Source organism: Sinohyriopsis cumingii, chromosome 6 (assembly GCF_028554795.1).
Source record: "Sinohyriopsis cumingii isolate HCF-2022 chromosome 6, ASM2855479v2, whole genome shotgun sequence".
NCBI classification, from domain to species: Eukaryota; Metazoa; Mollusca; class Bivalvia; order Unionida; family Unionidae; genus Sinohyriopsis; species Sinohyriopsis cumingii.
In genome coordinates this window covers 140,578,765-140,594,007 of record NC_142966.1, presented here as the reverse complement: position 1 = coordinate 140,594,007, position 15,243 = coordinate 140,578,765, and the positions used below count along the sequence as shown (strand labels likewise).

Sequence of the window (15,243 nt, the reverse complement as noted above, 5' to 3'; positions counted from 1 at the left end):
TGCTGTCATTGGATATGATTCCATTGACATTCTCCAGATCAGGGTAGTTGATGTCCAATTTTTCTATGGTAATTCTGAAAATATTGCTATTCACTGAATATCTTCATGGAGGTGTTCTGAACATTTTTACTATTCACATGGACTCTTCCTGATTAGTAATTCTGAACATTTTTACTATTCACATGGACTCTTCCTGATTAGTAATTCTGAACATTTTTACTATTCACATGGACTCTTCCTGAATAGTAATTCTGAACATTTTTACTATTCACATGGACTCTTCCTGAATAGTAATTCTGAACATTTTTACTATTCACATGGACTCTTCCTGATTAGTAATTCTGAACATTTTTACTATTCACATGGACTCTTCCTGAATAGTAATTCTGAACATTTTTACTATTCACATGGACTCTTCCTGATTAGTAATTCTGAACATTTTTACTATTCACATGGACTCTTCCTGATTAGTAATTCTGAACATTTTTACTATTCACATGGACTCTTCCTGATTAGTAATTCTGAACATTTTTACTATTCACATGGACTCTTCCTGATTAGTAATTCTGAACATTTTTACTATTCACATGGACTCTTCCTGATTAGTAATTCTGAACATTTTTACTATTCACATGGACTCTTCCTGAATAGTAATTCTGAACATTTTGCTAAATACATGTAATCTTCATTATTAGTAAGTCCAAAACAGTGATCTGAATAGCTTGCTATTTCCTGGGAATCTTCATGCTTGGTCTTGTGAACATTAACGACACTGGCAAGATTTGATAGAACTATAATTAAATATTCTTTTATGCTCATTTACACATAACTGACCGCACAATAAAAAGAGAGCTGAGTTCTGAGACAACTTAATTAAGTAATTTGTTTCTTTTCAGTTGATCTGGTAAAATTTCCATTTTCAGTACATGCATGCACACACACACACACACACAGATTGTAGCTCAAGTTTGATTGCCACTGATAACTAATTCCTTATTTCATCATTGTACTATACTTTTGTTCTAGTTTTATGTTTTATTTGCATGCATATTCTCAGCATATATCCTTATTGTGATTAGTTACGATTTATCTGTTCCAGTAAATTACATAACTTCCTCATGTTATGCTAGACTTGAACATATTAAATTTGTAAATTTTAGGTCTGCCTATTTCTCTCTTTGCTTTTCTGATTACCGATATATGCTACAGATTTATAATGATAGATGTTATGTTTTTCCCATTGAATATGGAAAAAAACTGAACCACATGAGATACGTTATTAATGGAAAGAAAACTAGCAAACAATACAATGTTTTAACAGAAAATTGTTATTAATATTAATCAGTGAATCAAATAAGTATATCTTACACAAAATTGACTGTATTTACAGAGCATTCATCCATCTGTTGCAATGAAACTATTTTCAGTCGCTCCTCAACTCTTCCTATATAATTAAATGCCTGTACTTAGCAACCACATGCCCAATGCAACCAATGATTTTTAAGGTCCAAAAGATAATAACTATCAACCAGTGATGATATGGACAGAGTTGTCTGTCATGTCTCTTATAAAACAAAGCCTTCACTTTAACCAATTTATCTTAAATTTTCTTACCAGTTTTTCTAATTGTTCTTTGTTCTTTATTAGAATCTACCAGAAAAAAACATATCAGTGCACATAAAGACCACCTGTCCACCAATACTGCTTTCAGCAGGTCCACGAGTTTATTCTTATATTTACAGATTTCATTGCAATTTCTTTTATGCTTTTGCTTTCATAAAATATTAATGTTTGTATACCAAATGTACAACTGCACAATTGTTCTGCAAGACAAAAAATATTAAAATATTTTCTTAATAATCTATATCACAGCATGTCAAATGGTACAAGAAGATAAAACCAAAGCCCTGAATTTGCATGCAAAGCCTTCTATCTTCTAATGTAACACATTTTTACCCTGAATACTGATGGTTACATAATATCAATGGCACCAAAGAAACTTTATACTCCATCAACCATTTTCAAAATTCATAATACAAGGGTGATAAAGATACTGTACAAAGATTGAGTAGAACAGTAGTGAAGATATTGCTCAAACAAGCACAGAAGATATTGCTCAAACAGGCACAGAAAGAAGACTGAAGAAGAGTCATTACTCAAATTCACCAATTACTCTTGTCTTTGGTTGGATTGTGTAAGAATGCTTACAGATTTCCTGGAGACTTGTTTAATTTTTCAGAAGGATTCATTCAGGAATGAAATTTCTCAACTGGGAATGAGACAACTTATAGTACAAAAAAGGACATCTTTAGTATGATATGTGGGCATTACAATTAAACTGCAGCAACCTCAGTACATTTGCAGAGTTTTACAGTTAATACTGTGAATTCACTATTGGTTGCTAGACACCAATTTTCATTTGTGCTCTCAACAAGCCATTAATTTAAGACCAGTAACTAGTAAATCTCTATCTTCCATTGGATAGTCAGTGGCATCATTAGCACAAGTGATGTCATACACATAACAGCTATTTTGGGAAATTTGCTACGAACTGTAATGAGTGGTTGGTAGATTTACATCAGCATAGTGTATCATCCGTGAAAAGGGTACTGAGAATGGAACATTATATGCCAACATAATGCTGAATAGTCCTCTATGTAGATAACTTAAACTTTGTCACAAAAATCAGTTTTCTTCTTTCAATCAGTGTGACCTTGAACTTTGCCATATTGACTGCAAACTCAAAAGGTTTCTTCCTTACTCCATGTGCATGCCATCCACAAAGTTTGGGCCAGGCCTGTGATATAAAACTAATGCTCTTGTGCAGAAACCATTATTGTTCTTTCAGCTGGTGATACTGACTTTTGACTTTTTTTAACCACAAAATCAACAGCCTTTTTCCTTACCCCAAGTGCAAGCCATTCATAAAGTTTAGTTTAGGTATGTCATGTTGAACTACTGATATTATCTGGAAACCTTTTTTATTTCTTTTAGTCAGTAACCTTGCCTTTTAATCATTTGACTCCAAAATCAATAGGGTTTCTCCTGACACCAAGTGCAAGCTATCCACCAAGTCTGATGACAATTAGCATTCTTGCTGTAGGGTTTAGCGCCATTTTTCAGCACAAGTTAGGCCATACAAGGTGGCCAGTATAACTGGTGGGGGAAGAACCCTGGAAAACCCTGGGAAGAACCAATGACCCACGAGAAGCTACCAGCAAGCTTTCTCATGTACCCATGTTAGCGAAGCCTAAAATTTGAACCCATGCAGACAGAGGTGAGATGGCAGCGAACTGGAATGGTGAGTACTTTACACCACTCAGCCACTCAGGGCCCCTTGGTAGCCATAGGTGAGGTACAACTCCAATTATTGTGCAGAAACCACAATCCCCATTTCAGTCAGCATGACACTGACCTCAAATCAATGGAGTTTTTTCTTACCCAAAGGTACTGACCCTTTGTCACCAGAACAAGGGAAGAGTAGAGCAAAACGGGGGGGGGGGGGGGGGGGGGGCAATCGCCCTAACTCATTATTTACTGAACATTTAAATATCCATCAACAATTCCTGCCTGCTTCACTCTGTTAAAATATAATTCTTCATAAGATGCCCCCTCTAATCATATATGCAAATAATCTTTTGACTAATTCTTTGTTCTGTGTCGAGCCCCCCCCCCCCTTCACAGTCTACCAATTAAAGGGGCACATGCATAGTTAGCTTAGCCAGTTTAAAAATCTGGTTTCTTCTTTGGCAGTTTATCTAATCCAGCATCTGACATATTTCAGAACTATCCTTCATTTTGTGTGAAACTCCACTACACCTTTCATTCTGCAATTTACTTTCCACCACCACTGACATGGAGTTTAAAATAATCAGCAATTTTCTCCCAAGCTATGCTCGACTGAAATTTAGTATCTCATTTTGAGGAAAAGGACTAAAGTCTGTGCATATGCAAATATGAGGAAAGAGTGTCTAGGACAAGTATCTGGTATAAATAATTCTAATATCAATTTACATCTGACTTATGAGAGGAATCAAATAAGCTTCCCTTCTTTGTAACATGTTTTTTAGATTCCTTTTTACTCAGCTTATCTTAACAGCTAAACAAAAATTCCATGCTGTGCATACATGAAATTGAACTCATCTGCAGGAGTTCCACACATATATATTCTTTTCAAGAGTGTGCATTAGTAAAATTCCACATGATTTTCACAACTGTGCACACAGGCAAAATCTCTACTTATCCAAAGTGCAAGCTATCCACAACGTTTTGTAATTTTTGCTGGTGGAGAGCTTGTGTTTTTGTGTGGAAACAGAATGTTTCCTTTTTTCAGTCACAGTGGCTCTGATCATTGAGCTTATGAGCCCGAAATGATTGTTGTTGTTGTAGGGTTTAACGCCATTTTTTAGCACACGATAGGCTATATATGGCGGCCAGTATTAATGGTGGAGGAAGAACCTGGGAAAACCCTGGAAAGAACCACCGACCCACGAGAAGCTACTGGCAAGCTTTCTCACACTGGCTTAATCTGAGACTTGAACCCATGCAGACAGAGGTGAGATGGCAGTGATCCGTAATGGACTGCGCTTTAGACCACGCGGTCACTCGGGGCCCGAGCCTGAAATGAACATTAATTGCTGAAAGACAGCAGTTAATAGTTATCTGCTGTCTTGTGATCACAAAAGTGTGAAGCTGTAGTCAACAAATATTTATGTATTGATGTTCATTTTATACTTGAAGAAACAATGAAAACTGATGCCAAGAACAATAAATAAATTCACAGTAACAAAGTGTAACCATACGATTGATCAAATACCTGGAAACAAAATATTAAAGATACCCTAAAAATCACCTCCTAGCCAAGCACTGAACTCCCAACCAGTGTCTAGTCCCACATTTGTCATAATTTCTGCCAAACTAAACATTTTCTATCATTACAAACTTTCCTCCAACTTCACAGATATTTCAAAACTGGCTTTGAACATTTGGAGTACATCAGATATATTCAGTCTTCTAATAAAGGTGATTAAAACAGCTTTAAACTTAAGGAAATTAGTATAATAACTGAGAATCTCAACGGAACAAAAAACACATGGATCTACAACATCTATCAGAATCGTCTTTCTTGGGACATCGGACTTTTCAACTTGAAAGGCACAAGTTTCTTAAAAACACTGATCTGTATTATTACTGTCACTATAATTATTCCACACATTGCCACAAAAGTTACTCGAGGTCCGTAGGCATCATACACCAATGTGACAAATACAGGTCCCAAAGTTCTGGCCAGGCTGCCTGATGCTGTTAGCCAACCCATCCACAAGCCCTGCAAAAATAAATACAACCAATTCATTAAAATCATGCCTTACACAGAGAAATTTGAGGGTAATTTATTTCCACTAGTAAATAATCCAAGAAATGAAACTGATCTTATGAAAATAATAAAATCTGTTGAAAAGTACATATCTTAATATACTATATGTAATCACTTGTAAGACAAATCCAACTGCAAATTACCAAGACCCATATCTATTGTTGCATAATGTGCTGGAAGATATGGGTCTGTGCAATTTATTAGGAGTTTTATCAGCAGAACAAATAGCACAGACCCTGATCTGCAGGCAATATATACTATGGTAGATCATGTTCTTTGTTTTTTGCAGTTTGACTCAACTTATAAGTGAGTATAAATGGTAAGGATGACTGCCTGAAACAGAAGTCTGCTACTTCAGTTTGTTATATGTATTGCGAGCAAAATGTTTGCTTGCTATGATTAAATAATATATATATTTCAACTGGTGGGTAAAAAACTTAAGTATTTTGGCACTTGTGTAAAAAATGTTTTTCACCCACTCAATGAAATATATCCATTACTCAGTCCTTCAAGCAAATATCTTCTCTTTAAATATTGATATTTTTACATAGCTAAGCGACCAAGCAATCATTAAAAATGTAAAGGCTGACATTCATATTCTTGTACTACTCTTAGCTGAGTATTTATTTCCATGAAATGGTCATCAAAAAGTATTATAAAAAAGACAGTGTCACTGTCCAAAAAATCTTTGTTAAAAGTTCATTAAATTTCTCTAGGTTGAAGACAAGAGACTCCTCTGATCAAACACAAAAAGAAAACTGTATGCTGGCAAGCAAACACTATTCAGTTTAACATAATCATCTAGGTTTCCCACAACTGAAAAGCATAGTCAAAATTGCTAAATATTTCCCAGTCTTGTAAACTTTTTGTTGACTTTATAATTTTTTCCAGGACTGTTGTTGTTGTTGTTGTTGTTGTAGGGTTTAACGCCATTTTTCAGCACACGATAGGCTATACATGGCGGCCAGTATTAATGGTGGAGGAAGAACCCGGGAAAAGCCCAGAAAGAACCACCGACCCACGAGAAGCTACTGGCAAGCTTTCTCACATACCCATATTGGCTGAATCCAAGACTCGAACCTACACAGACAGAGGTGAGATGGCAGTGATCCGTAACGGAGAGCGCTTTAGACCACTCGGCCACTCGATACCCCCTTCGGACAGGAAAAGTAATAATTATTTTTCATGTTCCAAGATGTACATACATACAAAAGTAAAAAATCAGCATCCCAACACTTGTAGACACCAAAGTGTCAGACAAAATTGGCAAGATCATCATATGTCATAGAGCACTGACCACTCTCGTTTCATTACCATGTCAATAAACTATTAACTCCTGTGTTTTTGTTATTTATTCTGTATGTGCAAATTTTCTGATTTTTTTCGTTTCTCCAGTATGAAATACAATAAAGGTAAATAAAGACTTTATAATTCATGTTTACAGAGAGACCTGTACCATAGTGTTCAGTATTTACAGTGCACGCCATGTTTAGTATTGCTTCTATCTTTATTTTGAAAAAATCGTATATAGACTTTGTTGTATTAGTCATTTTACCAAATCTCATTCTTCCAGATCACATTTTAGCTATATGTATATTGTTGTTTTATATGTTTGTTTCAAGATATGTTTTTTTTAAGGATATCATGTAATCTATAAAAAAGATGTACTCATAAATTTTAAGGCACAAAATTCATTAAAGAAGGGCCATAATATAGGTTCAAATTCTAAATATAGATCGACTAGATCATCACTGATACATTATAGTTTTGTGTTTTGGTTTAACACACATTATTCATTCCACTTTTGATTTTCTCAAGCTGGTGGCTTCTTTTGATTAGGACTGCTGGATTTGTCTTTTGTTTCCTAACAGAAATATGGGCCAGTTGATAGTTAAAAAACCTGAAACTGGTTTGGGTATACAGGGAAGGAAATGCCAGTAACCATTTGCTCTACAACAGTAAACCTTTTACTGTATAGTATAAGACTGATTACCACAGCTGATGTACTTATTTAAGGTTCCTTACATCAGTGCAAACAACTACTGCATTATTATTGCTATTATTTTCGAAGCATAATTTCTGAGATTTCTTTATTGTATTTTAGAGACATTATTGACATTCAGAGCTGTGATACCTGTGATTGTGTAGCGCAAGTTAAATGTACGATTCAGTGATGTCATGATTTAAGGCAAATTTTCAAGTAAATTATATTTCTCTGAGAGTACTTACCCAATCACATTACATTAGGAATATTAGCCTGCTACCTCGCAAATCCAGCCTAATTAAAAGACAAAAGTCATCTTTTTTCCATTTCAATAGACAAGGGCAATAACTCTTGGCCATTATCTCCTCTTAGCACTGCCAGAAGTTGCTAGTTTTTTGCTGAACGAGATACTAATGAGGATGCTTGCATGGCGGGGTGGGTGGGTGGAGGGTTTTTAAGTAATGTGATTGGGTAAGTATTCTTTAAGAAACATAATTTACTTAACAATTTGCTTTCTCCTTTGAATACATTCCCCAATCACATTACGTTTGGAGAATAAGTATTATTAGGAGGAGATGCTGAGACTCCGACCTCTACCTGGGTATCCTTCTAGGGACAAATAACTGGACCTGTCATGTGAACAATAACCAATTCTAATAATTACATGAGCAACACAGCCATGGGGTCACTTGACCCGTAAACCCAATATATATGCTTAAAAAGATGAACATGGAAATCTTGTTACCAACAAAATTTCACCAGCGAATCCAGCAAAGCTAGCAGTCAGCATTGATTGATTTAGTTGGGTCTGGTGACACTGTGCTGCCATCATTGGAATGACTTGATTCAAGGTTTGCCTCTGCAATGCTAAATCTCTGAGATGAAGACTCAAGAAGCATGCCAGCCAAGACCTTCTATCATATCTCAGATCTAAACATTGCATTCAAACATGGGGCTTGCAGAGATGGCTTGAAGCATCTGAGCAGTTATCTTTGTGAGGTGACTTTGATTTGGTGAGACATCAAATGTATACTGAGTGTACAATCCACTTCAGCCACGAAGCAAGGGCTTGAGGGGTGATATCCTGTGCTCATGCTCACACCAGAAGGAAGAGGCGTTTGCACATGCCACGACTTGTCTCTGTTTGTTCCAATATCATGAGGTGGTATCCTTTGATAGAGATTGGGGTCAGCTGTTTCTCCTCAAAGAGCCAGAGACAAATAAAATTGGCCAGTTGAGGGACTGAGGCACGCAGAGGGATGATGTTGTTGGTATGGCACTAGTCCCCAATTCGAGTGATGACTGATCAATGGAGAGATGATTCCCTGTGAAGGACTTGACCTCTTCTGGATAGAGTGTCAGCCAAGGATTTGAGTCTGCCGGAAATTAGTCTGATTGTATGTTTATATGGAGCTTGTCACACCAATATAGAAACTGCCAAATCAGAATACACAGGATGGGCAATTTGGTGCCTCCCTATTTGAGGAGGTAGGTCACCACCACACAGATGTTGGCCCTAATGAAGACCGTTTTTTGCCTCAGAGTCTATCTTTTCATAAGTTAAGGACTGATGACAGCCTTCATTTCTATGATGTTTATGTGAAGAGTCTATTTCCATGGCTCCCACGTGTCAGTGAATGCTGGCGTTGCAGTGGGACTCCCATGGTCAGCCAACCTGGGATGCACCACTGATGCAGAAATGATTGAATCTCAGGCATGATCATGACTGTTTCATCAAGGGGACTTAAAAAGAAGTGCCAATATCTGCATAAAGACAGCTGAGCAGGATCAAGCCCTGCTGCCACATTGAACAAACCAAGAAGCTGCAAAAACTCTCTTGCTGAAATCCAAGTCCTGATTATGTGAACACAGGGAAGTAGCACCATATTCTGGTTGGTGAAAAAATTATATGTCCAGATGGACAAAATTCTGCGATGGATTAAGATCCACTTTTCACAGTACACAAAAAAGCCTGGATGATGTATGAGAAAGAGGAGATTGTTCCTGCCTTGGGGTAGAATAGAACTTATATGTTTCTAGAGGATGTTGTTCAAGTAGGTCATTGTAGATGACGTTGATTGGAACAGGGTGACCATGTAATCCATAATCTTTGCAAAAGCTGATGTTGAGGCCAAAGAGATAATTTTGAACTGATAAACTGTGTCACGGTAAGCAAAAACTGAGAGAATGTTTGTGACATTTGTGTAAAAATATGTGTTGGTCAGATAGAGACTGACGGCATACTTGTCCCATCAAACTGAGAGGTGGGCTGAACACTCCATCTTGAATTGGTTGAGGCGACTTCAGTTGATGATGAATCACATCTTGCTGTTTGCTTTCCAAAAAAGAAACAGCACTGAATAAAACCCTAGGGATTATGGTCTTTGTACAAGTTCCAAAACTTTATTTTTTGTTATGTGCGACCATATCTTCTGTTGTAGATCCTTCTCCTGATCTGTCAGTGCATCCATGAAGAGAGGAGAGAAAGACAGGGGAGGGGATTGTTGATGAACATAATCCAAAGCCCTTCTTAATGACCTGGATCCCCTCCCCCCAGTTCTGAGGGAATAGGTTGATCCTGGAAGATTAAAATTTGGTTTCTTATCAAGGATCAATATAGGTGCACGTGTGACTGAGAAGATCCTCTGTCCTGAGGCCTCTTAACATCCCTTCACACAGACAGGGCCTGAGTGGTTCTAAACACCATGTGGGTTAAGCAGTGAGGTGGAGGGGTTGTTCTCGAGTTGCCTGCCTTAGAAATTCCTCTATTCTTCCTCCAAAGCAACAACGACCTGAACAGCATCACCCAGAAAGGGAGGGTATGACAAGTTTTGAGAGATATGGATTGCAGACATGCGAGATGTATTATTAGGGGTAAATTGGCCGAACCCATCAAAGTATCAGCCATGTTATGGTGAGCAACCCTGTTCAATGACCCTAGCAATCCTAGCCATCGCCTGCCAAGAGTGGCTATTGCCGGATGTCTCTGTCGAGTCTGAAAGGTGCCATTGAACCCAAATCCAACAATGAAGAAGGTGCAATGTCATCCTGAACCAGCTCGGATTGGCATTGAGCACATTTGTCCCCCTTATAAAACAGATGAGCAGACATATGAACAATTACTGTATTCTTGTCAAGTGCAGGGAGATCAGTACTGAAGGCATACATCTCCTTAAGTCAGTCTCTTCCATGTTGTTGACATCTACCAATTCTTTTGAGTAGCAGTAGGGGGTGGAGGGCATTCTGAAGTAGCCAACACCCTATAAATGTCCTCAATGGCAGCTTGAAAGCTAAACTTCAGTACGTTCCATGGTTGGATCTTAGTATGATGTGAAGGATTGTGGATTTGAAGGAGTTCAGTAGCACTCACTGAGTGTCAAGGCCCAATCAGGATCTACTGGCAGCTCTGGAGAAGACATAGCAGGTGGTCTGAAGACTAAGTTCCATCCCCATGAAAACATTATTAGCTCTCCCTTGTGATCAATCAGTGAACATGGAAGTCTGGCACTGCTGGGACTGCTGGCTAGTTTGCCTGGCAAATGATTGGACTGGAAGCTGGTAGTATAGAAGACAGTTTGGCTGTCACCAGTACTGGCAAGTCGAAAGGCCTAGCTGGACAGACAGATTCCTCACTGAAATTTTTGTCTAAGAAAGGACATGTCGCCAATGGTATGGTTAGATGAACAGATATGTCACTAAGATCCCCATAAATCATGCTGGCTGGAACGATTCAATGAAAAGGTCCCCATGTTGGAATGGCTGGATGGCCAGTGACAGCTGGTGATGGTGCAGTTTTTTTTACATATTAGATCCAGTGGATCTGGTACAAACCCCATGCATCTAGACTTATAGTCTCAAAGTCCATGCTCAGATATGCGGGGGGGGGGAGCTTTTGCCAACTGGGCTGCCTAAAATTGGTGAACACTGCCCCAGTGAGTCAGTGTTGGCTGGGCCATCTTTTCAAAAGGTATCCCATGCTGGATAATTTGTGATGGCTGTATGGCTGGTGATGGATGGATGGCTGGTAACAGTGCAGTGGTGTAAGGAGGTAGATCCAATTGATCTGATAGGAACACCATGCACTCTGACTTACAGGCCTGAAGGCCATTCTCAGACATGTGGGGGGACTTACACCCACTGGGCTGCCTAAAATAGGGGAATACTCCCCAATGAATTGGTGTTGCCAACAATGAACTGTAGATTGTCTTCCTTTACTTATTCCATCTTTCCTTCCCTTCAATGCCAAATAGAATATGGCTTTGAACATGCATTTCATACATTTAGTAACATTTCTCCCGACAGGACACAAGAAGAGAACAAAGCATAGATTAGCAAATCAGTATGTGACTAACTAGTTAATACGGCGGCCCAGACTTCCTCTTACCACATGTTTCAGACACTGCATATCATAGATGGTGTATACTTAGTATAAACAAAACAAGAGTCATGGTAGACTTCCATGCTCTGAAGTTACATAAACAGCATTTAAATGACATTCTGCTGAGACGACACAAGAGAAAGAAAAACATAAACTAGTAATTCATCAAGTTACTAACTTGCTAATATAAATATATTCCCCCTTACTAATCATGGAATCAAAAAAGTCAGTGTCACATTCGAAACTTATAGACTATGCTTTGAACTTATGCATATCAAGTATTTAGTTGACTGTTCTACTGAAACAACACAAGAAGGGAAAAACAAAGCATAAATTAGCAATGCAGCATGTGAAAAACTCACTAAAACTAACTCCATTACAAATGAAGCAAGCGAAGAAAAAAAAATCAAAGTTGCACTAACTCATAAAGACCTTGTAAAGGTCAATGATAGCATAGTGTTACATCGTCTTGAAAGGATAAATCAGTCAAACTTGGTAGAAATTGTAAAAGGAATGTATATTACCCGGAGCAGAATGATTAATCCATACCATAAATCTAACAGAAATGATAGATAGGTCAATTAGAGCACAAAAATGGCTTGTATTGTCGGAGGATGAACTGGATGATGCTATTCAGTACACCAGCAAAGCTAAAAAGTTACTAACACCTGGCAGTACCAAGGGGAGGTAATGGGCAAGTGTTATTGCCCCTTGTCTATTTAAACAAATAAATCATTTTGTCTTTTAATAGGGCTAGATATACGAGGTAGCAGGCTAATATTCCCTGCATAATGTAATTAGGAAACATCTTCCAAAGAGAAATAAAGTCACTATAAATATGAATGATGAACCAAACACTATCTTCATTGTTTTAATACTGGTACCACATTTTAATGAGTTAGGTACTTCAATTTTCATTGCAAAAATGTATTTTCTTTCACGTTGTCACAATTGTAATGCAATACTGCATAAACTGACAATAGTAAACCAGGGCAAACAATGGAAGAACTTCTGTTAATATGGTTCAAACATTGTTTCAGTGCTGAAGAAATTATACATATTTGACATATGTAGAAATTATATGAAAACAGAGAAAAATTAAATAAATTTACTTAATCTTCAAACAAACTATATTATTTATAATATAACCATCTAGTAATTCATAACAACATTCCCTTAACAATCTTTACTAAAAAATAATAAGATCAAAAAAATATTCAGAGCAATCAGAATAAAAAACATCTAAGGTGTCCCAAAACTTACATTACACATATAAAATTATTTTACAAAATAATTAAGGCTGTCCTAAGACTTATTGTGACTCAAGACATTAAGGTATTACAATTATAAAGAAATGTACAAGTATTTTCTTTTGTCTTTTCTCTTTTTGCAATATTAGACAGATGTCATCAACAATTCATTTTGTCCAGCTCTCCCAGAGTTCAGATTGCTACAGTGCACTTGTTGTTGTTGTTGTGGGGGTTTAACACCATTTTTCAGTACATGATTGGCTATGCGTGGCGGCCAGTATTAATGATGGAGGAAGAACCCGGAAAAAAACCGGAAAGAACCGCCGACCCACAAGAAGCTATTGGCAAGCTTTCTCACATACTCACATTGGCCGAATCCTAGACTTGAACCCACGCAGACAGAGGTGAGATGGCAGTGATCCGTAACGGAGAGCGCTTTAGACCACTCGGGGCCCCTTACAGTGCACTAAGGTAACAAGTAATTATCATATAATTTTAGCTGCCCAGTAAATGTTTGATGTACAAAAGTGGAGATATTTAGCCCAAGATTTTAACACATAATCTTGAAGTGATTGCCTCTGATAAAAATGTGTCATCTGTGTCACAGACTGCTTACAAAGATGTAACAAAAACTTTAGATTATTATCTGCCGGCAAAAACCTTTAATTCATCATCTTAAGTGAATGCAAGTTTGATAATATGGCCTTGTATTAAGTTAGTGCATGCTGAATCTTGAAAGCACTCACACTCCGAGCTCTCTGCAGAAATATTCCATGGTATGGTGGTTCTAATCCATGACGATGAGACTAACATGGGATTTAGATCAAAAACCAGTCGTAGGAAGAAATTATTCCTATTAGTCATTCTAGTCAGAATATTTTAAAAATATAATGCTTTTTTTAGTATGTGTGTGTGTGTGTGGTTTTAATGGTTATTTAAAAACATTATTTGCTATGTCATGCTAATAAAAGAAGAGCTAATTTTTCTTTCTCAAGGTCACACTAAGGCAGCCAATCCAGGCTGGCCTGGGTGGGTATCAGACCAACAAACCAATCTGATGTTCTATCAACTCAGCTACCATGTAAAATGAGAAAAGAACAAGGATTACGCTCACATTACATTTGAAATGGTTACTATTTTGATCTTTATTTTGAAAATGTACAGAATAGTGGCAAAAATTTAAGGCATTGAATCGAACTCAAGACATGGTGGCAAGCACCTTTCTGGCATGTAGGGTACAGTGGTGCCACCATGTTTCAAAGGCCTGGACAAAATCCTGGCATTACTTACCAATTCAACTCTTTAACAAGGATTTTGGAAATTTCTTAAAAATTGTCAAGGAATGGCTACATTTGTAATTTATGTGAAAATGATTAAATACACAAGAAATATTTAAATTTGTTGACGTCATCAAAATTCCCTCATTAACAAGGATTTTGGAAGTTTCATCTATACTGTCAAGAAATAGAACATTTTTGTAATTTATGTGAAAATGATTAAATACACAAGAAATATTTAAATTTGTTGACGTCATCAAAATTCCCTCATTAACAAGGATTTTGGAAGTTTCATCTATACTGTCAAGAAATAGAACATTTTTGTAATTTATGTGAAAATGATTAAATACACAAGAAATATTTAAATTTGTTGACGTCATCAAAATTCCCTCATTAACAAGGATTTTGGAAGTTTCATCTATACTGTCAAGAAATAGAACATTTTTGTAATTTATGTGAAAATGATTAAAATCACAAGAAATATTTAAATTTGTTGATGTCATCAAAATTCCCTCATTAACAAGGATTTTGGAAGTTTCATCTATACTGTCAAGAAATAGAACATTTTTGTAATTTATGTGAAAATGATTAAAATCACAAGAAATATTTAAATTTGTTGATGTCATCAAAATTCCCTCATTAACAAGGATTTTGGAAGTTTCATCTATACTGTCAAGAAATAGAACATTTTTGTAATTTATGTGAAAGTTCAAAATACCTTAGTATTTCAAAATGTATGTGATTAAATTAACATTTGTATGCATATACAAGAGTCAGTTTAAATACTTCAGCATCATGAAGTTAGTGTTAGGACTGGTCAGCCTGGTGTCAGGATAAAGTGACTGGGTGGGACATCATGCTACATGTCTGCGGCATGATGCCCCAGTGCTAGACATCATTATAAACTGCCACACTGCAGACATCGTAGCAATATGACTGAAAAATTGTTAAAGCTACGTTAAAGATCCAAATCACAACAC

At 36.9% G+C, this 15,243-nt stretch overlaps 1 protein-coding gene across 3 annotated transcripts in view; it reads right to left on the bottom strand.

The window, feature by feature from the left end:
• Positions 1-3,510: 3,510 nt before the first annotated feature.
• The window catches only part of LOC149798127 (major facilitator superfamily domain-containing protein 8-like), a 94,235-nt gene continuing 82,502 nt past the window's right edge, over positions 3,511-15,243 (bottom strand). For all 3 annotated transcript variants that reach the window (XM_089963215.1, XM_089963217.1, XM_089963216.1), the window contains exon 10: positions 3,511-5,326. In XM_089963215.1, coding sequence (XP_089819341.1) covers positions 5,111-5,326 — 216 coding nt within the window. In that variant the 3' untranslated portion in view covers positions 3,511-5,110. The remainder of the gene's footprint in view (positions 5,327-15,243) is intronic.